This window comes from Anoplopoma fimbria, chromosome 1 (assembly GCF_027596085.1).
Source record: "Anoplopoma fimbria isolate UVic2021 breed Golden Eagle Sablefish chromosome 1, Afim_UVic_2022, whole genome shotgun sequence".
NCBI lineage: Eukaryota > Metazoa > Chordata > Actinopteri > Perciformes > Anoplopomatidae > Anoplopoma > Anoplopoma fimbria.
In genome coordinates this window covers 2,858,849-2,882,661 of record NC_072449.1, presented here as the reverse complement: position 1 = coordinate 2,882,661, position 23,813 = coordinate 2,858,849, and the positions used below count along the sequence as shown (strand labels likewise).

Sequence of the window (23,813 nt, the reverse complement as noted above, 5' to 3'; positions counted from 1 at the left end):
ATCTGATTCTTCGTGCACGAGAGTTACGTCCCGATGTCTGAGGTAAAACCGGTGTGTGTTGATTCATAAGATGACTCTTAGCTGCTCTGCATCGTGAGTCCCTGCACAGCTGTTGGCAGTAGAGCAGATCAGAATTTACGCTCTGCTCTTTTAGCAGCAATGCGTTTAATGAGATGAAAAAACCTACGTGAGAGGTTGAGAGAGAGAGAGAGAGAGAGAGAGAGAGAGAGAGAGATTTTCTTGTGGAAGGTAAAGTCTGAGCGTAAACTTATCGCTCAGACTTGACCTTGTAGCGGAGGACGAGGTAGGTGGCGAAACGCAGAATGATGAAGAAGATGCCGAGGACGATGAAGTCCATGTAGAGCTTGGCGTCTTCAACGTCCAACAGCTGCAGAACCTCTTCGGGCTTTTGGAACTTGCACACCTTCCCCGGACACTCCAGCTCCGAGCGGTTCATCCCGTAGATGGACAGGATGACGCCCTCGAAGCCGTACCTGTGAGAGAGGCGCAGACACTGAGACTAATTCATGGATGTATAAAACGCTCAGTGGATCATCTGTTAGCTTTTGACAGCGTTTTTGGCTCTGTGTCCAGGGGAACCTTTTGAAATGAAAGTGGATTTAGACGTCACAAGTGTTACAAAACTATTTAGAAATCATCCTCTGGGGAAAAGGATCACCAATATCCATAACAAATGTTTAATCAATGTGTTGTGTAGTAGTTAAACAACATATTTGGGTTATTAGAAGCTATTTGTTGAGACAGTTGTCCTACTAATTGTGTTGTAAACAAGCTAAGAGTTAAAGCTGATGATCCAACCTGCTTCATTGAGATTCAAATTGAAAGTCAGCCTTATAAAAAGAAAAAGAGGCCTTGATTTTTGCTAATGATCAACCTCTTCAGCACAAATACTCCCTTAGTGAGAGTAGAAAAGATCCAGGTTGTGATACAAACGTATTCCATATGATATTTTTATGTCCAGACCAGCTGACTAACATCTGCACGGCTGCTAACAGAAAGCACTGCCTCCTGAACTCACCTGACATAAGACACGTAGGAGCTCCACTGCAGATATTTGGGGATGGTGTCAAAGTTGACAAAGAATCCAGAGAACAGCAGCACTGGGATGGCTGTGACCGGGCCAACAAACGTGGCTACCTGTATAAAGAACGCAGAGGAAATGTACTCACTTATATGTATAACATGAGGCTATGAACCATATATTTATCAACACAACGTGTCGTACCTGAAGTGAGGTGGAGGCGGCCCCGACCAGGAGGCCCAGAGACTGGGCTACCAGGGCCGTGCAGGTGGACAGGGCTAGAAAGAGCAGGTAGCGGGTGGCCTCAGGAGGCTGCTCCGTCATCCAGTACACGATGCTGCAGTACAGGATGGGGCAGATCACCTGAAAAACAACACCTTCATTAACCTTTTTTAGTGGAGGAACCAGAGTGAGACATCTAACATGAACCAAAAAGCTCACAGAGAGTAAAGATCCATTCACACCAAATGATGCGAAGTCCCGCTGTGACGGTCGATCACATAACGATGAGCTATTCAAATCCAATGAGTCGACCAAATGAGTCTCATTTAAAGGGTCCATTAAAGGGGCACTCCCACAACGCAGCACAACCCTCCGTTAATCCCCACAACGCCTGATTGGATGTGAACTCAACCTTATCTTCCATCTCAGACAAATCACAAACTGTACATTTAGAGTTTCATCTACACTCCAAAACAACATTTTTGTTGTTTTGGACGGTTTGTTTGGCTAACAGCTAATAGAACTACCAGTACACACCACTGAGTACATGACAGCTGGTTTAATTTTGATCTATGCAAAATTGTATGAAAAGTCTAATACAACCCACTGAGCCCATTGCCTGATAACATCCCCTCGTTTGTATGATTTTTAATGTCGACGCCTATTAGTCCTTCAGTTTCTAGACACGGGTTGTTGCAGACACATTTGGCGGAGATCTGCACTCTGCTGAGTTCACTTTTCTAGTTTCTTCTGTTGTGATGTGGTGTTTGAAAACGTAACAGAGAATGCTTCTGCTCTGGACAGATTTCCAGCGGACGGAGACATTTATCTGATAAGAGACTGTAAAGAGTGGCGCCATGAGGCGGTTTTGAAAAACAACCAAGATGGCCGTTAAAGTTCAATATTACACAAACAGAGTCAAATAGACCATAAAGCAGAGTATGCTTTAGGGCGGGGCTACCTTGTGATTGACAGGTCGACACCAGAGACGTAGGCGGGGCAAAAAAGACAAGATGTCATGTGTTTAGCTTTGCTGGAGCCAGCCTCTAAATATTGTAGGATGCTTTCCTTCTTTCCCACAAACTCAGTGGTCAAACCCTGCAGACGTGGAGTAACACACTGCAACGGCTATGTAGTACCTTCAACCTACACCAGAGTGCATTGGTGTACTTATGTAGTAGCCAGCTCACCTGGAACGGGATGTCGGCCATGGTCTTGGCCAGGTAGTAGGCCTTCAGGCTGTACCAGTAGTTCAGGTGCTCCCTCAGGAACACCGACATCTCCAGAGGAACTAACAGATGGTGCACAAAACCGTTGACAAACATCTGTCAATATCAATTCACAGACATGTCAGAGATTCTGAAAATGGGACACAACAGTTTGAACAAAATGTGATTCCCTCCCCTCCATCAGACTCACAGGTCAGCACGGTGGGCATGAGCGCTCCGAACATGAGGAAGAGCATGGAGAAGAAGAGGAAGCCCGTGTTGTTGAAGACTTTGCTGGCGTCGTTGCCGATGTTCAGATAGAGCAGACCGATCAGCACACCGATGGCGATGTGGGACATCAGTCTGAGGTGGGTCAGGACCTGAGAACAAACATAAACATCCATTGTTGTGGTAACTTCTCTTTACTCTTAGATGGCTTAGTGGGTTTGGAGCCAGTGCACGGCTTGAGAGAATCATTGTCACCCACCTGGTCTCGACATATGATGATGAAGGTTCTCTTGAACAGGATACAGAACTGTGTTAGTGTGCTTGTTGCAAAGGAATGTCTCTCTATCTGTCCGGCGTCCTGTGGGGGAGTAAAATGTAAGCAGATATTATCATAACATAAAAGAATGTCACAAAAGTGCAGCACAACACATTCTGCTGTCAGCGCAGGATTAACACACTGGTGGGCAAATACTTTGAATCAGAAATACCTGATCATAAACACTTTGTTTTCAAGGAATAATCAGACTTTCATTTTTTTTTTTGATTGATTTGGTTTTGCGTCATTGATTCAACACTTGAGTTGAATGAATGAAGAATATAAAACTTAATTATTGAGCTTCAGAGGTGTTGTTAGATGGTTTTATCACCTTCAGACGGAGCCAGGCTACAGTTTCCCCGTGTTTCCAGTCTTTATGCTTCATGAATGTGTTATCATTTGACCTCCTACAAGAACCTTTTTCATAACTTTGTCTTAGTTGCGGGTACGAGTGAGCCCTCTCAGATTCATCAAACGCTCCTCACTTCAGTTAACCGTGTAAATAACCAGCGTTAACAAGATGAATGCCAATGAGCGTGTGTTCATAAATGTGAAATGTTATTTTTGCATAATTAACGCCCCCAATCTGAACATATCAAAGAATAAAAAAGATTGGAGATTTTTAGTCCTGCTTTCGGAGATCTGTGGTTCTTACATGAGGCCCAATCTTCTCATAGAACTCTTGGCAAGAAAATGAATAAGCGCAAGTATTCGGCATAATATCAACCAAAAGTAAAAGATGATAAAACATGACTTTGACACAGGGTCTCCTACAAGACAGAACCTCGTATTTAAGTAATAATCATTGCACATATCTTTTGTGTACATAAATGTGCAACAAATCAGGTGTCTGAGATCTCAGGACAGTTACCCGTTGTCCACTACGTACCATCGGGCACTTTGCTGCACACACTGACTGTCCGTTGTTCTCGCACTGGTTCTTCTTCTCTTCTAATGCACACATCCCACCTTGGACCGCCTCAAACAGCACCGGGTTCAAGTCTCCGTACTCTCCTGATGCCACTTCAATGACTGAAGCAGAGGACAACGCAGAGAGAGAAGTACAGATAAATGAAGGAATTAGAATTATTCTCAGCACAGTGAAGCAGATACATGAGTGGCTGTGTTGTGGACGTACTGAAGTCTGCAGGGTTGTGGTAGGTGGGGCAGTAGAGGCCCAGAGTCTTCAGGTAGGGGATGAGGTACGGGACTGAGCCTTTGTAGATACACTGACCCTGACTGAGGATGTAGAGCTGTGGAGGAACACAAACATTGAAGGTTAAAAGTATAGGACCCTTTAAAAAGCTTCTAACTGACAGATATGGATATTTATTTTATTTCTCGTACAGAACACTAGTTCACTTCAATAGCTGCATTAGACATCCAGGTCACGTCTCCTCAAGGTCAGAAACAATCAGGGGCTCCGGCTAAAAAGGGCCCCAAACATCTATATATTTCTTATGATGAAAAATATTAAATTATGTTACAATTCTACCTCATTTGATCCTGAAATAACTTAGAAAATGCCCCCAAAGCACCTAAAAAGATATGCAACGCGACTGTATACTGCTTACTGTGTACTTCTACTTCAAAGTAAAACACTGTAGTACTATGTTGATGTTACTTGCTACGTTGCAGATTCTGATTTGGCTCACAAAATATAATGAATCAAATATGATGCATTAGTATATATTCAACTATCCAGAGTCCTCTTAGAACTAAAAGCTCCACCTTGAATGGACAGCGAGTAAATGTATGTACATTGTGCAGATGATAACTCTCTTTAATTCTAAACTTGAAGTAAAACATTTGAATGCATGACTTTTATTTTGCGGTACCGACAGTTTTACTATAAATTTAGAGTTTAGATCACTTCATTTATCCATCATCCAGCAGCAAAAGTGAACTGCAGCATATAAGCTGCTGTTGCACACAGAGCTGCTCGTTTTTTCAAAATGTATTAATAACAAAAGATTTCACGTCTCCAAACTGCACCAAATTCGACACTGAACAACCTTGTGTCCTCAACAAAACACTTGCCGAGAGTGAAGGAGATGAGATGAGCTATTCTAGAGATAAGTGAAGGACACACAGACAGACTGTATAGTTAGACGTTGGTTAGATGTTGTGGGCATGAATGCACCACAGCTTCTCAAACAGTGAATAGGAAGTGGAATGTGCAGACGTTTACCTTGTCAAACATCTCAAACAGTTTGGCGCTGGGCTGGTGGATGGTGCAGATGATGGTCCGTCCTCCCAGCGCCAGTGAACGCATCAGTGAGACGACCTGGTAGCACGACACGCTGTCCAGTCCACTGAGCAGACAGACAGACAGACAGACAGACAGACAGACAGACAGAGAGACAGGCAGGAGGGACAAGATTAATGAGCAGCTGGGAAGTAACCCGAGGAGAACGTCTTCTCAAGCTTTTATGAGGATGAGCCCACTTTATTGATTCTTTTTCATCCTGGGAGAGTTTATTACTTAGATATACAGTAAGTGGGCACTTTTATGTAAAGTTCTTTTGAGACATGCCTGCAGTGAAAAATGATATAACCTGAACTTCATGTAAATCAGGCTTCTTATTTTATGAGAAATAAAATATTAGTTAGTGTCATCAATGTGTAATAGAATGTATAATGACATCACAGGTTGTAAAAGGGAAACACTTAAAGGGAAAAACGCTTATTTTGCTTTCTTGCTGAGATTGAAGACCAATACCACTCACATGCATTTATTTCTGAGTTTGTACTTATTGTATCGATTGGTTGAAATGTTTCACCTGTTGTAGTGTTTTCTAAGGGTTTATATGAAACCTTAGTTTGCTTTTGTTGGGCCTCACTGTTGAGCTTTCTGTTGTTTTATTGCCTTGCTTTGACCGTCAAAGCACTTTGTACAGTCTGTCTATAAGGGTGCTTTATGAATAAAGTTATTATTATTATTATTATGTTCATTTAGCTTAGCATAAAGACTGCATACAGAGGAAAAAGGAAAAAAGGTTTGCTGACATTAAGATCCGCGGCACAAGAAGGTGATTGTTCGGATGATCACTAAGGTTGTTATACCATCTTGTTTGGTGCTATAACTGAAAAATTGTGCAATGTAATGTTAAAAATAATGAATCGTTGCACTGGAAAATGTGCTCATATTTATGTTTAGTATAAGAAGGTCAAAGTCTAACAAGGAAGTTAGTTTGACAGATGTTTGGGCAGACAGTTTGGATAATACTTTGCTTTCTTGTGGCTAACCAGGAGGTTTGTAACAAGAAACTGTCTGACCTGCTGGCTGGTGAGGGTGACCAAGCTGACAGAAATATCATCCAAATTCTAATAAACCTAAATGATTCTTCAATAAGTCTGAGGCTTACTGTATAAATCCTGTGAAAACACGGTGGTTATCTTGTAAGAACCACTTTGGTCATTATTAGTGTTTTCCATAAGAACCCTGATGAGATTGTTTCATTCTTTCTTCTCTGCTAGTTTTCATCCGTCAGACAGAAAGTGTCCCAGAGCGTCCAGCCGTCTGTACTTTCCAGATGGTTCGACTGTAATTAATTGAGTATAATTGTCTGAATTTCAAAAGTCACTCCAACACCAGATGTCCAACTGTCACTAGATTCATTAGACATATGCAGCCAGATGTGCTGTGTGGACCATCTGAAACAGCCTTCGGGTTAGAGATAATTTAGTCTCCTCTGGATTGAAATAATTATTATAGAATATTGTTGGTAGGAACTTGAAAAATCAGCTTTTTTTTAATTTCATATTCCAATATGTTTCCTCTGGACAAACAAGAAGTGAAGCACATCTGTTTGATAGAAGCACATTTCATAGTTTTTCAGTCAACCATCACAGCACTTCGGCAGACGTCTGTCCGTCTCACCTGGTGGGCTCGTCAAAGAACATGACCGGAGGATTGTTGACCAGTTCCAGTGCGATGGCCAGCCGTTTGCACTGACCGCCGGACAGCGAGCTGGTACGAGTGTGAGCGCAGTCCAGGAGCCCCAATGCAGTCAGGATCTCATTCACCTGGACGGGGAAAGAGGAAGAGAAGGAGATACACAACCGGTTAGCAATAAAAAACTAAGTGATGCAGAGATCACCATAGAAATGTGGTTTATTTTGTGTAAAAAAACACATTAAGTGTAAACTGCAAAGTGAATTTTGAAAGTATGTTTTTATGCCTGATGACATAATCCCTGATTCATTGATAGGGAACAAGATAATATATATACACACAAATGTATTATGCCATTCAGAGCTTCATTGCAGAAACAGTCTTATTAGAAAATGAACTCATTTTATTTAATTTAACCTTAATTTAACCAGGCGAGTCATTCAGCACAAATTCTCATTTACGATCAAAAGGTTAATCCTTTAGAAGCTAAAAGAAGGTATATAATTAAAATGTTAAAGCATTTCCTATTAACACTATTATCTATTTGGCTAAGTTTTTCTCTGAAAAGTTGCATAAGGCCAATTAAAGCTGTGCCTCGTGAAGACAGGGTCTTTATGCCACAGTTGTTCAGCTTTGTGTTAAGTGTGTGAATGGGGAAAGTTTTGGTTTGCATGTTGGATTGTAAGGCCAACATGTCCTATCAGCTCTGGATTGATTGATAGATTGATTTCGGAAGCAGAAACACTATATTTTTTATATATACCTGAGTCTCAGGCTTAAAAAAAAAACCTGCTCAAAAAGAGAGGCAGAACATTACCCAAATCATTTTTCATACCATCTGCGGTTTATCTGTCTGAAATAATGATATAGCTAAACATAGACGGGTGGTTTACAAAGTACTTTAGGTACTTCTGTTCTCAACAATGCCTGTTTTTACATTAAAACAAAACATGATAATCACACTTTCATTCAGTTGTCATTACATAAATTACAAAACCTTTTATTCCTTTAAAGACCTTTGTATGTTAAATAAAAAATGTACAATATAAACCATAATGCCACTTACAGAGTGTATAAACCTGGAAAATTGGCCTTTTATCCAAATTTGGCACATATGCGTGTCCACAGAGTGGAGCGTGTTATCATAAAGAGTGCATTCTTTCATATTTACTGTGATTGGCTAGTTACGTTTAGATATGAATTCTATATGATTAATGTCAGGATTCAAGGGGAGGTATTATTGTCATCTTCATCTGTGTATGTAAATCTAGTAGATTTGTGTAGCTCACCAGTTCTTTCTTCACATCCATAGTTTCATCCAGCTTTAAGTTGGCTGAAACCTGAAAAAAGAGGAAGAAAGTGTCATAAATCATGTAAACAGGTATTTCAGAAACACATACATGCAGGACAACAAATGTCAATCTTTTCAAAGAGTTCAGGCAGACAATTAAAAAAATAAAATCATCATTGTCACAGAGTTTCAAAACAAAAACACGCTCACCATCATGGCCTCTCGGGTTGTGAGGTGAGGCAGCAGCATGTCTTCCTGCATGATGTAGCAGGACATTTTCCTGAATGTCCTCAGGTCTCTGGGTTTCCCGTTCACCCGGATCTGACCCTTCATCCCTGTTTCCCTGGGCGACAGGAAGGACACACACACATACTGGACAGGTCAATGGACTAGACGGACTATAGTGGAAGGAAAATACTGAAAACATGATACACAAACACAGTATCTATGCCATAAATGCCTGTGAAGCTAATTTACCCAAATTATCGGATTTTGTCCATAAAAAGGCTATTTTTTAGAAAATAAAGAGGCTCATTTTTACATTCAAAGCATCTATTGGGGATTTGAATCAAGGTTGAATGTCTGTCATAATTTTTCATGATGTTGTTACCCTAAAATTAAATGGGAAAGAAGAGTTTTTGTTGTTGTGCTTATATAATTGTTATTTATTGTGCTGTTAGATTGCTGCCAGACGGCCCCCTTAAAAAAACCTCAAAGTAAATGTGAATTTTATTTTTTGTTATTGGGGTTACGTCATTGTAATGTATGGTGCTGTTTGATTGCTGCCAGATAGCCCCTTCAAAAAAAATAAAAAATAAAAAGGAAAAAACGTTTTTTGTTACTGTGGTTATATAAATGCAATTCATGGTGCTGTTAGATTGTTGTATATTATAATTGTTTTTACATTCAAAGCTTCTATTGAGGTTATTGAATGAAGCTCTGTATGTTTGTCGTCATGTTACCCTAAAAACATTTTTTGTTGTTGCTGTTCTATAAATATAGTGTATGATGCTGTTAGATTGTTGCCAGACGCAGAAATATCGCGGGTTGAACAAAATGAACAGATATGCAAGAATAAAAGAAGCTGTACAGCATTTGAATGTTGATTTAGAATTTGAACGTGGTTATGAATGACGCTTCCAACTATACTATTTCAGTACAGTCCTTATCACAACCCTACGACTTTATCTGTAGGTAGAAGGAGATTTGGCACTCTCACCTGTATCCAGCAAGAATGTTCATTAAGGTGGACTTCCCGGCCCCAGAGGGCCCCATGATTCCTATCAGCTCTCGACTGCAGAACTTTCCAGACAGGCACTTCAGTAAGGCTTTGAAGCCTGGAAACAACAAAGGGGGAATTGATGGCACTGACCACTTCAGCATGGCTATTTCAACAATAACAAGGAAAGTATCCCATCATTCACAAAGATCTTACTGTAGGTCAACATTATATTGCTTAGCTCTCTGTATTTGTGTCAATATACAAACTCTGAGTCACTTGCAAATGGAAACACACCTTTGAAATAAGAAACATTGAAATTCAACATGATGAACACTTTGAAAATCTTAATAAGAATAAAAACAATTAGGACATTTTTATAGAGCCTTTTTAGATAAAACTGTAATGGGCATGATGATGAACAGAAGAAGTAAAGTCATAGTAATCATAATGTTAATAGAACGAATTGCGAATTTAAGCTAAAATACAGATCAGATCTGATCATAGAGATATTCAAAACATAATATATGTAACAACAAACATGATAACAAAGATACAAAGTTATCACAAGGATACAGAAGGATTTGACGTTCATGCAGTTGTTGGCCTCGTCAGCCTGATTTTTAATATGCGTTGTTCCAAAGCTGCAACAACTTCTTACTTTAACACTATTAACAACATACATTTGACTTAAATAACACCTTCAGTAGGTACCAGCTGTGAAAGCTAATCTGGTCAATTGCCAACTCCCTCTGCACTTGGGGAGTTTGTTCGAATAGAAGGAGACATCGCAGACAAATCAACCAGTACGAGTCGATAGATTTGCACCGAGGACATGATCCCTCACCAGCTTCCCACACTCCCACCCATAATGCTGATGGTGTTTGGTGGGGCCAAGGCTCTTCTGCATCATCTAGGCATTCCAAAAACACCTTAACTGACTCAAGTAACTGTTTTAGTGAAGTCTTTAACAGCAAAAATGTACACCTTAAAACTATCAGAAACAAATAGGAACTTCCTCTCAGTCAAACAGGAAAAGAACCCGTCTCTGACCCACTGCTTTATTCTGTGAGTACGGATGCAACAATGCACAGTATCAAATGTTGCACTTAAGTCTAACAAAATTACCATTGAGCTCTCACCTGCATCAGCGTTCAACGAGATATTGTTTACGGAGCAGTATCTGAACTCTGCTGCAGAGAACAACAACCAGATTTAGTGTCGTTGGAACTAACTGAAGTCCAGGGGTTGCTCATAAACAGCTGTCCTACAGATGTTGTAAAAAAAACCCATCAGTGAGATACACCCTTTTCTTTTAAGAGCATCTTTACTGTTTATAGTTATTGATCTTGACGTCATATCTTTAGTGTGTTGGAGGATTTTAGATTATTGCTATAAGCTGAATAGCCTGACATCATCAATATAACCTTAGCGATTGTTTTTTACAAGTTTTGTAGTTTACAAGTTCATTTTAAACAAACAAAAATCAGAAGATGATAGCCGGTGGGTTCTGAGATATTTAATCACTGCAGCTCTTTCATTTCAGCTGCTCCTTCGCTCAGTTTTTCTAAGTGGTTCTGTTTTTTTTCCTCTTGTAAGAGAGAGAGAGAGAGAGAGAGAGAGAGAGAGAGAAGCGAGAGAAGAGAGTTCATGTTTATGTTATAATTAATATTTGTCACATTTCCAAGAAATTCCTTTGCACTGAGGCTTTGTTAATGCTGCTAAGAGTGTTCAGACAGGCCTTTATTGCACCTTTTTATATGCCTAGTTTACCAGAAAATGCTTTTATGGGTTTAAATTACAACAGATTTGTTCTTTTGTTAAGAGGTAATAAGAGATAAGAGTCATATTATCTGACTCACTGTCTCAGCTGCCTGTGGTATCTATTTACTCAACACATTTTATTCATTAATTGATGAAAGGAGTCCAAACCACAGCCAGAGCTCTTTTGTTAAAGCACTGACATCGTCATTGTTTGTCTGATTCACACACTGCTGTGACACCCTCTGTGCTGCCAGAGAGGTCGATAGAGAGCTGCACTGTGGAGCTGTTGAGAAAACACTTCAAACAAGTTCAAACACATGAGAGGAAATCTATGACTCCAGCTGAGCAGAGCATCAATCCACAGAGAAACGTCGTTCTCACAAAGTGTTTACTCGCAGTTTCTTTAAAGGTCGAAAGAAAGTGAAATTTATGCATAATGGCACACACTTCTCATTTTACCTCACTTCAACTCCCTTTGTTTTCACCCTAACCTCACTTCACCTCCCTTTTTAATTTACCCTACCTCACTTCAACTCCCTTCACTTTCACACAACCTCACGTCACCGCCCTTTGTTTTCATCCTCCCTCACTTTACCTCGTCTAATTTTTACCCTACTTCACGACACCTTCCCTCCTGTTTTTTCTGACTTCATTTCACCTCCCTTCTCTTTCATCCTACATCACTTCACCTTCCTTTCCTTTCACACCACCTCACTTCACCTCCCTTTGTTTCACCCTACCTGACCTCAACTCCCTTTTTTATTAACCCATTTCCTCTCCCCTCTTTTTCATCCTACCTCACTTCATCTCCCTTCAGTTTCTACCCTAACTCACTTCACCTCACCTCCTTTTCATCCTACCTCACTTCACCTCCTTTTCATCCTACCTCACTTCACCTCACCTCCTTTTCATCCTACCTCACTTCACCTTCACTCACTTCCTTACCTCCTTTTCATCCTACCTCACTTCACCTCACCTCCTTTTCATCCTACCTCACTTCACCTCACCTCCTTTTCATCCTACCTCACTTCATCTCCCTTCAGTTTCTACCCTAACTCACTTCACCTCACCTCCTTTTCATCCTACCTCACTTCACCTCCCTTCACTTCACCTCCTGTTCATCCATTCTCACTTCACTACTCCTTCCTTTCACCCCTGACTTCACCTTCGTTTCCTTTCACCCCTCACTTCACTTTCCTTTCATCCTGCCTCACCTTCCTTTCCTTTCATCCTCCCTCACTTCACCTTCCTTTCCTTTCATCCTATACCTCACTTCATCTCCCCTCCCTCCCTCCTCCTCCCCTTTGTTCTTTGGCTCACCCGGTCAGCTACATTATTGATGACCTAAAGCGTCTGAGACGATGCAGCACTTACTGGAAACCTCAGAGGAAACACTCCAACACAACACAGCATTTACACTTCACATCAGAGTCCTGGATAGAGACCGGCTGGTTTACATCATCTTCCTCACATTCATAGGGTCAGTGAAAAAACACATCACACTGCTGTAAATGTTAGGACTGAATGGATTTGTTACATTTGACACTCTCCACTTTGACTCACTAGCAGGTTAAGTGAGAGTGAGAGGAGGAGGAAGAGGAAGACCGTGACCAAGAAGATCCATAACTTATGGTGAGATAGGAGCCACTTTGGTTGACCATGTGGTCCGACAACGAGGGGGGTGAGCAGATATTGCAACCGAACGAGAGCAGACTGCCAGTAGCATCCATCATCCCCACTCTACCAAATGAGAATAGGTGAAGAAATCTGTTCTATTTTAAGAATTGTATAACTGCACATCATTACAGTACTCAATAATTACTGTAGTGCAGTGTTGCAAGTGGACTGTAGTACTTTAAAACAGAAAAAGATGAGATTTGAAATATGTGTTCATTTTATCTACTATATCTGCTCAGAAGACGAACTTGCAAATATTCAGTATTTTAACTTTTCATTTAACCTTCAATGCATAAGGTTAAAAAATACATTCAAACTTTGAACTATGTTGATTATGAAGCCTCAAATTTGGCAGTTCGGCCGTCGCCATCTTGGATAATTTCAGTCGCCAGTTAATGAAAACGACCATATTTGGACTGAGGAGGAGTGACGTAGAGACGCCGTATACGTCTCTGGTGTCGACCTGTCAATCAGTGTGTAGCCCCGCCCTAAAGCATCCCCTGCTTTATGGTCTGTTTGACTCTAAATGGAGCATCATTTACTAAATGAACATCATGCTGTATTGAAGAAGACTTGAAACTAGAGATTGAGACCATAAACTCATGTTTACAATGTTTACTGAGGGAATAAATCAAGAGAGAAGTAGAGTCATTTTCTCATAGACTTCTATACAACCAGAGGAGTCGCCCCCTGATGGACACTAGAGAGAATGCAGCTTTAAGATACTTCAGCATCAGCTTCACTTTACAGAACCAAGGGTTGCTGTCTGATTAACATACGCCCAACGATAGCACTGCTTTTGTATATTACTGTCTCCGTCTCCACTGTGCTCATTGATCTTCTGTATTAAATCCATGGACACTGATGGATCCTGGGGAGGGCAGAGTGTCAGAAACAATCAGCTCCCTGATCCTTCTTCTGCTCCCGCTGCAGGGAAATGATCTTGACAAGAAAATATCAATAAAGAGAAGGCTTCTCTGCAGTAACTGTAAGCATCAGTCAGAGTGAGGATGACTCGCAGTGGACGGAGCGACTCCAAGGCCAAATGGAGGTTAGTTCTTTTCTCTCACTGTGTCTGCTGGGCCACACAGAAGCATCAGAGCACGGCCGGCTTTAAGCTACTTCTTATTCCTCACCAGCCGTCTGCAAAACTGGTACGTGTCCTCAGAGCTGTCTGATCCACGGCACAACTCAACTGGCTGTCAGCGAACGGAAACAGTCAAACAAACATCACACGGCGGTTTTTTCAGATTTATATTTGTCCTGCATCGTAGTTGCCTGATATCAGACAGAATTCCCTGGGCTCGCTGTGAGACAATAACCTTATATTTTTAGTTTCATAAAATGAACCAGAGATCACAAACATGCAGGATATTACTACAGACAATCATGTAATGAAAAGAATATTAATACTGGGGAAAAAATAGACACACTCCTGCTCTAAGACAAACGTCCACCATGTTCTTTGAGTTATGTTTTGTAGTGTGTCTTCGTGCAATGACAATATATATTTTTTATCCATAAAAATATTATCTTAAATTGCCCTATCATTTAAATTGTGTGTTTTAATGCAAAAGAAAAACACTATAGATGACTAAAAAGGAAAAATCTTTTATGGTTTACACCTCAGAGCGGTTGAAATTAAAATATTTATTTTATGCTGATCAGATCCGTGACTCAAATCCGTGATATGATCCGAAACGTGAGTTTTATGACCATAATTATTACTGCACGCTACTATAATATTGATTGAGAATCGCATATGAGACCAAAATGACAAAAAAAAATGTTTTTATTATTTCTGGCTAGTATAAAAAATGTGTCTTTCTGTTAAATAAAAGTTGATTTTGGACCAGGTGTGTAAAGGATATCTACAACCTCACTCCTTTACAAACTGGTTAAACTAGAAATGAGTGACCTAACTAACAGTGTGTGTGTGTGTGTGTGTGTGTGTGTGTGTGTGTGTGTGTGTGTGTGTGTGTGTGTGTGTGTGTGTGTGTGTGTGTGTTACCTCTCCTCCTCCAGCACGGCCCCTCCTGGATGGTGTAGGAGAGGTCGTTGAACTCCAGGTCCACGGCCGAGCGCTTGGGAAGGTGGGAGAAACGCTGTGCTTCAGTGATGTGGTTCTCCACCTTCTTCAGGTGGGTCAACATGGACGCTTCCTGCTGCTGCTGCTGCGGGCCGCCTCCGTTACATATGACCACCTCCTCTATGGGGACGCTCACGGACTCCAGTTCCAACGCCTTGTTGTCCATACCGGCTCTCTGTCTGGGAGGAAGAGGAGAGAGGAAGGTGAAAGGCAGCAGAGGTAAGAGGACGTCATGCTTCGTTACCTGCTGATATGTCTAATTTTAACACCTCCAACTGGGGATTCGGTGCCTTGCTAGCATATTTGGAGGTTGTTTAATAAAAGTTCTTCTATCTCCCTCATGAAACAAGAAATCAGCAGGACACTTGAGCCACTCAGCAGCTTTTCTAATGCCAGAAAACAGAAGCCAAAGAAGAAAAATACTAAATGACATTGGGATTGCACCTGCAACATTACTGCAGCTCATAATTAAACTTTCAATTCAATTCATTTGTATAGACCGATATCACAAATCACTCAGAGGGCTTTACAATCAGCATACGATGTCGTCCTTCCTTTGACCCTCGCGTTGGAAAAGGAAAACCTCCCCAAAACAAAACTTGGGGAAAAATGGAAGATGATCTGGAGTTTACGATATCAAATAATTGGAGCAATATTTTTCAGACCTTGTCAAATATTATGCACACATCTATTGACTAAGATCCCTTGATGCGGTTCTATGAATTACAGACTAACATTAAAAACAGTGTGGAACAAATCTGGTTATCAATGGTCAGACTATTGGCACTAAGATTGATCTTATTCAATCGGAAACAAGAAAAAAAACAGGAGAGATTTTACAAAATATGGACACTTCAATGATATCAAATTATCTGTTCAAAGTTAAGATGGTCCTTTGTTCTTGCCAAAACATTATAGACAACTACAAACAACATAAAAGAGACCAAGAAAGGACACTGGAAATTGATAATTATGTCCCGTTTTCTTTTGATCAAGTTTATATAATATATATATATTTGTTTTATATCATCTAATATTAAATATCCAATTTTCTTGTTATTTTTATTATGCTATTCACATCATAATTGTTACTATACCTTGTCAGTAAATATGTGTGCGTGATATGTGTGTAGATGTTTGTATGAACTGTATAATATCCCTTTAAGACAATAAAAAAACATCAAGCACAGATACATCTTGGACCTTTATGTTGGGATTATTAATAATAAGTCTTTTTTTTTAAACTATAAAGCCCAGCTTAACTAAAATGTAAAGCTCCATTTTGACAAGAAGAAAGGGTGGATTTCATATTTAACTGCTTTAGTGGTGTGATATGTTCTTACTACCAACAGAAAATGGCCACTTTACACACAGAAAGCTCATTTAAGCTCACAAAGATATGATCTATACACACATACAGAATTTATCTAACAGTATGTTGTTCAGCTTCAAGACAGATGATCTGTTCAAATACAAGAACGGGGCCGACCATAAAAGCTGGCTTCATCCTGTAGAGCCCAGTTCATGATGCTGCAGAGAGAACGCAAAAGGAAAAACCACATGATGATGATGATGATGATGATGATGATGATGATGTGATTTATTGCTACTAAAGGCTGAAGCGTTGGCGCTGGTAGCTGAGGGTAAAGTAAGGTGAGTGTGAGCTCCAGTGAAATGTTCAGCATAGATGAAGAAGAATTTTCATTTCTTTGTAACACACTTTGTATTTTCAAGGACTTTATCCTGCTAGTTTGTAAGAAGAATAGAGTCAACCAATGGCTTTGTTGGCATTTATATAGAAATTAGCAACGTATCCTTATACAACTGTTTGTATGATATCTTATGAAAAAGTTACTTTTTGTTTTTTGTGTGCGTTATGCTTAGGCAACAAAACTACTTAATTAAGAAAAGATTGTGGTGTTTCCTAGGCTTAAGTACGGTAGTTACGAGACAAATAACTCTTTTCACAAGGGCCTGAAAAGACTGTTTTTTGCTTGAATAACAGACATTGGTTAGGTTTAGGCAACAAAAAAGTGGGCTGTTACATAACTTAAACACCGACTTATTCAAATAAAACCACGTGGTTAGGTTTAGGAAAAGACCGTCATTCAGGTAGAATAAGTACATTTGTTTTTGTAGTTAAGTTTGCTACGTTACTTACGAGACGTATATGTTATGTAACTTCAAACGCTGACTGAAACTAAGTCTTTTGGTGACCTAAGCGCCATAATTTGATGCGTAGGGCCGCTGACAAAGCTGCCATATTTGATGACTCGGGGGGGTGAGATGAGCTGACATTTCTGAAGGCTGCAGTCATCACATGATCAACAAAGACAGATTCATTGGTATCCAGTGTAAAGACCATGTTTCTTTCCTTCCCCTCCACATTTGTTAGTGGGTTTTCTCTCAAACAGTTTGGTTCCTGAGCCTCACCACTGTACCTCACTGTTCATACTCAGGTACCTGAGTATGAGCCAGCAGCCAGATAGAAGAGACAGGCTGTTTCCTCTGAATGTCTGTATAGTGCTGATGATGCAGAGACAGCAGTGAGTGACAGCATGTCTCAGATGTGTGTGTGTGTGTGTGTGTGTGTGTGTGTGTGTGTGTGTGAGTAGTGTGTGTGTGTGTATAGCAAGCTCTATACCAGTTATGATGAAGACATGTGTAGTCAGGCCTCTCACGTGTGAGCAAATCCACCACGTCTCGTATGAAGTACAATCCAGATATCTGTTGTCTGGATACATTCGCAGACAAGGGTTCTTTCTTCCATATAGACCTTTTCATTTCCATTCTGTTGCTAGGGCAACAGCCTTTTGTCCAAGTTAACTTCCTGGCAGTTCCTTTAACCAAGGTCGGCGTCGCGATGTTCGTTCATTTCCAAAACCTGTTGATATCCAAGTCTTCAATAATGTTCCTCTCTTCCAGTAAATATGTATTTTCTTTTGGGCATGCATCTCTGTAAACTGTTGGTAATTGGTTTGTGTATTACTACTGTTCAACCCGCAGACATATTTCTGAATATCCAAAAGTAGTATGCTGTTTATGATCAAGAACAAATTCCAAATATTTTGACATTGGGAATTAAAGTGATATATTTGGTGATAGAGAGAGAGATAATCCTTTATTAGTCCCGCAGCGGGGAAATTTGCATAAAAGTAAAAATAAAAGGTTTTAAAGTAAAAATAAAACCACCTCTTCGGTGCAGCCTTGTCTTCTACAAAATGACATTTCCACACAATGAAGCCGCATTTTCTCCTGGGTTACGTTTGTTTGATTTATTACAAATCAGTCGAAAGAAGCCAAAGCATGATGTTTTTTCTAAATCTAACTGAGGAGTTCTGTTGGCTAAACGTTAACCAAGTCATTTTGTCGCGTTTTCATTTCATTTTAAAACTGCAAACCATATTCCAGGAGAAAATCAGTTTCCCTCGAAACCTTTATTTTTTTTGCATTGGACAAGGTCGACTGGTGATACTTCATTATTAGTCCAGCTTCAGTGGAAACATATATACGTTTCCTGGAAAAAGATAGCTTAGGTGTGATCAACGTCAGCCAGGATCCACTTTCATTGTCCTGGCAGGACTCTAAGCAGCAGAAATATGCAATCTGCCCTGTGATCGCGAGGTGATTACTGATCATCGAAACAGAGATACGTCTAATCTACTTTCTTCGTCCGAGACCCACTGTAGAAAACGGTTCCCAAGTCTGAGGTGGTACAGTAATTTGTCCTTTTTGAGAAAGAAGTCTCATTTAATCACTCATGGGGTTCTTAATCCCTTTGGGGATTAAAATCAACTTTCTTTTCTACCCTTGATCTGCTCGGAGCAGGAGGGGGTGTGGAGTTACCAGCTTGGGAACAAATGTGCAGACTCAGGTACACTACCAAGCACCAAGCAGGGCTAATGTATGGGAAACGACTGCTCCCTCACTTGCCCCCCAGATCATACCTTCAATGCAGACACATTTCACTGACAACACGGAGAGGGAAGCCAAAGAAAGGTCTTTTTCTCTGGGTGTCAAATGCTCCAGAGAAACGAACGAACGGCAACATGTCACGAGTCCACCTGGATGGAACGTCATCGCTCTCGAATAGAGTGAAGGTCCAGAGAGGTGAGAGAGGAGAGGCAGAGAACTCGTTGACCTGAGATCATACCGCTTCAGATTATCTCCTGCAACGCTGTTAAATTTGTATCTGACTCTAAGACGTGATGCCCCGAATACAGCTGGATTAAAAACCCATTACAGTCAAGGTGGTCGGGTACAAGCTGCTAGATGGAGACATCAAAGTGATGATAAGAAATCGTGCCAACTGCCTGGTTTAACTGGAATTAAAGTCGGATCTATAGATTTTATGCACCATAGGTTTCTCTGAAAATTCTCTTGTTTACAGCAATTAACAATGCTAGGCAATAAAGCTCAATCAAACACCCACCAGTGTTCAGGCTTTTCACACTTACACCACCCTAATGTTACATGTAAGCATTAAATAAATTGTTTTCTACAAAATCGCAATTTGACCTCTAATTCTTTAGGAGGCACAATATTGATTAAAGGAAAAATGTGTGTCAAAAAACATTTTTAATTAAAAAATTGTCCCAGCCCACACATCATATTCTACAAACTTAAGAAAACATCTGTTTGTTACAGATACCTAAAATCACACTGTTATCATTTTAATATGTTTTTCTGTTAAAATGAGAAAAGTAATACGAACATTATCATTTCCTGTAATATTGCAAACGGTATCGCACTTGCAATATTAGTCTAAATAATCGCAATTAGATCTTTTTTCAGACCCAAACAGGAGTCATCTGGTGAATAGCTTAGTTTAGCATTAAACAGCTAGCCTGGCTCACTCCACAGTTTAATTATCTGACATCCAGCACATCTGAAATTTGAATAAATGTGAAAACCGTGAAATCCACCAGGAGAGTCCGGTACAGCCTGACTGAACAGAAAAACTGAGATTAAATGCTACCCTTAAAACCACTGGGAGAGTCCAGTACTGCATGACTTTGGATGGTAACACTGAGATTAAACACTACCAAAACAGACTTTCAAAACTACAGATACAACAACCGCAAGAGTGTAGTAAGGCCTGACTCTTGGCGGTGAAACTGAGGTTAAATACAACCGTTAAAACCACTTGGGGAGCCTTGGACAACTTGACTCTTGACAGTAAAACCAGTACTTTTTGTTCTGCTTGTTCAACTGTTGTTTGATAAATTGGTATTCAACACATAAGGAGAGTATTTGAATTGCTAGTTTTATTCTTGGTTTTTATCATTTTGGTGCTGGTGATTTTTAAATGGCACTAGCTCTGGCTTAAACCTCTTTGGAGGTCATCAGAAATTCCTCCATGAGGGAAAAATCCTGTTACTTTTAATCCTCCTCCCTTTAATTTCCCCATCAGACCCAATAAAGTATTTGCATCACAGATATATTAAGTATTCTATATATTTGCTTCATTTTTGCTTCATATATTAAACTTCCTAAGTCATAAATGAGAATGTATGTTCTGTATAGGTTAAAGGTAACAAATACCTATAAATATGCTGAAAGCAGACTTCTGTGAGTATTGCTAAGTACTGTATGCAATGCAATAAGTAGTACTATCAACTAAATGTTAACTTATAGTTAACACAAAAGCATGCAGAAAACAAGAAGAAGAAGAACACATGGTTTCTAAATGTTCTGTCAGCGAACAGCAGCCTGGCTGTTCTTACATAACCTGAGAGAGCTGAATATATAACAATGATATTAAGACCCAGGGAAGTGGGTTAATTGTGCTGGTCTCCCATGACTTTGTAAGAATAAGAGCTAATTCACTGAAGAGGCTTTGACTAGGAAAAAAAACCTTACGAGCTCACATACATTCCTAGAGAGAGCGACAGCATTCAGAGGCTCCATAAGCTACAGCAGCACTTCTTACTCATGAGACAGAAGCTGAAGTAGAGAGGGGGAAGGGTTGTCTTTACAGTCTAAGTACAGTAGCAAACAATCTCAACTGAACAGTTCATGAATGACAATGTGATAAATAAAAACAGGGCAAATGATAGTTGATGCTTCTGGTATAAATCTGTTTTATTTCAGCCTTAAAAGGTAGTTTACTGTTAATTGTATGAGTTTACTTTGGAATAAACAAGAATTTCCACCTCCCAGTTATACGTCATATTACAGTTTACATCCACGTCTAACATAATATCATCATCAAAATCTTTGTATCCTATTAGATATTTGTTTGAAAATGTCATAATTAGCATGTGAATTCTCGAGATATGGCCGAAAACTAGTTTTTTTAGTTCACAGTGACCTTTGACAGCAAAATTGTAATCATCTCAACAAGGGCTGGGTGATAAAGAGAAAATCAAATATCCAACATTTTTGACCAAATACCTCAATATTGATGTTGCGACAATATTCAACACATTCTCACGGCTGTTTGTCAAATATTGACGAAAATGCAAGCTATTGCTTTTGTGTTCAGGGAAGAAAATGGTTTGTTTGATTTTTTTGCTCTGTGCAACAACAAAACGCTACAAAATTAATGTTCAAAAAGCCAAGAAACTACTTAAAAAACATCATGGTTGGGTTTAAAATATGTACAAACGGTTAGGTTTGGGCAACTAAACAAACGTAAGGTTTAGGCAACAAAACCTCAACGAAAACTTTGGTACACACAAGGTGTCGAACACCAATCTTGGGGATCAAAATCTGGAGTTTGGTGAAAAATTACATCACTTTACTGTAATGCAGCATCTAAAACCAGACAACAAAGAAGACAACATTTATCAATGAACTATCAGAATATTGCCCAGCCTTAAGTTTAACCTTTAGTGCAAGTGGAGTTTGGTTATAACCGCTTATAACCAACTGAAGTGACGGTTATCGGTTATTGTGACGTAGCCTAACGTTAGCTTAAAACACGCTTTTTACAGCTAACGGTTATATTTAAAGTTCTTGGCTTTATAACACAAATTCAATACGATGTTAAAATATATTTAAGGTGTATTTTCATAAACTTTTTACTCATGTTAACACTCTTTTATTTACTTTTATATATTACAATATACTTTACCTAACAATTAGCTACTTGTTCTGCTTTATTGAAAGGACTGCGTAAACCAACAGAATATGTTGTTTTAGGTATTGTTTTCTTTTCAATCTTTAAGGAACATTACATTTTTATATATGGATTTTGTATTAAAAAAGGGGGGAATTCGAATATTAGCCTCTAAGGACAACGATGTAGAAAAAATGTTGTTAAAGTTAGCCAAAATACCTCAATTGAATTTTTTTTTTCACATATTCTTTTAACATATAGGTAAATAGAATTTCACAAACTCACTCTTTTAAGGTAACATTATGCATTGCTAATAACCGTAGAGCTAATAACCAACTGAAATTACGATGAACGGTTATTGTGACTTAGCATAATGTTAGCTTAAAACACGATTAACGTTCATATAAAGCTAACGGTTATATTTAAAGTGTGTGGCTTTATACCACAAATTAAATACAATGTTAAAACATATTTTGGGTGTATTTTCATAGACTTTTAATCATGTTTACGCTTTTAAATTGACTTTAATATGTTAAAATTTACTGTATGTAACAATTAGCTACTTGTTCCAATTTAAAAGATTGCGTAAACAAAAGGAATATGTTGTTGTAGGTATTGGTTTCTATCAACATTCTATGTCATATTATACACTGATGCATTACTAATAACCAACTTAAATGACGGTTAACGGTTTTTGTGACGTAGCCTAACATTAGCTTAATACACGATTAACGTTCATTTTAAGCTAACGGTTATACCAAGCGTTAAAATGCTAGGCTTAATACAACAAATTAAACATGATTTAAATACACATTTCAGGGTTTTTTCCAACTTTTACTCTTGTTGATGCTCTTTTTTTTTCTGGTATTTTCATAGACTTTTAATCATGTTTACGCTTTTAAATTGACTTCAATTATATTACAATTTACTATACGTAACCATTAGCGGTTATATTTAAAGTTCTTCACTTTATAACATAAATTAAATAAAATGTTGAAACACATTTTTCTGGTATTTTCGTAGACTTTTAATCATGTTTACGCTTTTAAATTGACTTTAATATATATTACAATTTACAGTACGTAACCATTAGCAACCTGTCCCGCTTTGGTTCAAGGACCTCGTAAACCGGTTGTTCCTACTAAAGGGACTGTTAACGGTTATTGTGACGTCACAATTATCTACTTGTTCCGCGTAAACCGACAGAAAATAGTGCGACTAAACGGTGACACATCCACTAAGATGAGTCATATGAGATAAAAAAATAAATTAAAAAAAAACTCTTGGATGATTAAACAGTTATATATCATTCACAATAAAAGCAGAATAAAGGTCTTACATTGACTGCTGTAGAGTGAAGTGTGGTAGTCCTCCGCGGTGTCCGTGTGTCGGGCTGCAGCATTCAGTACGAAGCGGTGAGTGTTCTCCGCTCTGCCGCATCGCTGCATGCCGGAGCAGAGCCGAGGAGAGCGGGGAGGGCGGATCGGGACAGGAGGGGCTGGGTGGAGGGTGGAGGTGGAGGTGGAGGTGGAGGAGGAGGGTCACATGGGTGGTGGGGTTGGGGGTTTGATGGCTCTTTTGGTTTTTTGGCATTATAATCTTCATCATGGTTGACAGGTTTATGTAACAAACATCTTATATGACCTTTGAACTGTAGGCTGTAGGATTATCTCCCACCAATTTGTATTTCAAAGTGAGCAAAGTTTTACTTAATTGAACTTATACCTAATTAAGGTATGTGAAAGTAGTTTTTTTAATTACCCCAAATAGATGCAGAGTATAATTATTATTATTAT

General features: G+C 39.3%; 1 protein-coding gene across 1 annotated transcript; it reads right to left on the bottom strand.

Annotated features, from left to right (window-relative positions):
* Window positions 1–245: 245 nt before the first annotated feature.
* On the bottom strand, window positions 246–23,402 carry LOC129100297 (ATP-binding cassette sub-family G member 4-like). The gene is made up of 15 exons (XM_054609929.1): window positions 23,357–23,402; window positions 14,877–15,133; window positions 9,425–9,542; window positions 8,416–8,548; window positions 8,204–8,254; window positions 6,900–7,045; window positions 5,208–5,331; window positions 4,155–4,269; window positions 3,906–4,048; window positions 2,960–3,058; window positions 2,684–2,852; window positions 2,455–2,555; window positions 1,247–1,405; window positions 1,040–1,158; window positions 246–494 (listed from the first exon to the last, which is right to left on the bottom strand). The coding sequence occupies exons 2-15, from the start codon at window positions 15,118–15,120 to the stop codon at window positions 269–271; spliced, it is 1,947 nt and encodes a 648-aa protein (XP_054465904.1). The 5' UTR covers window positions 15,121–15,133; window positions 23,357–23,402; the 3' UTR covers window positions 246–268.
* Window positions 23,403–23,813: the final 411 nt, after the last annotated feature.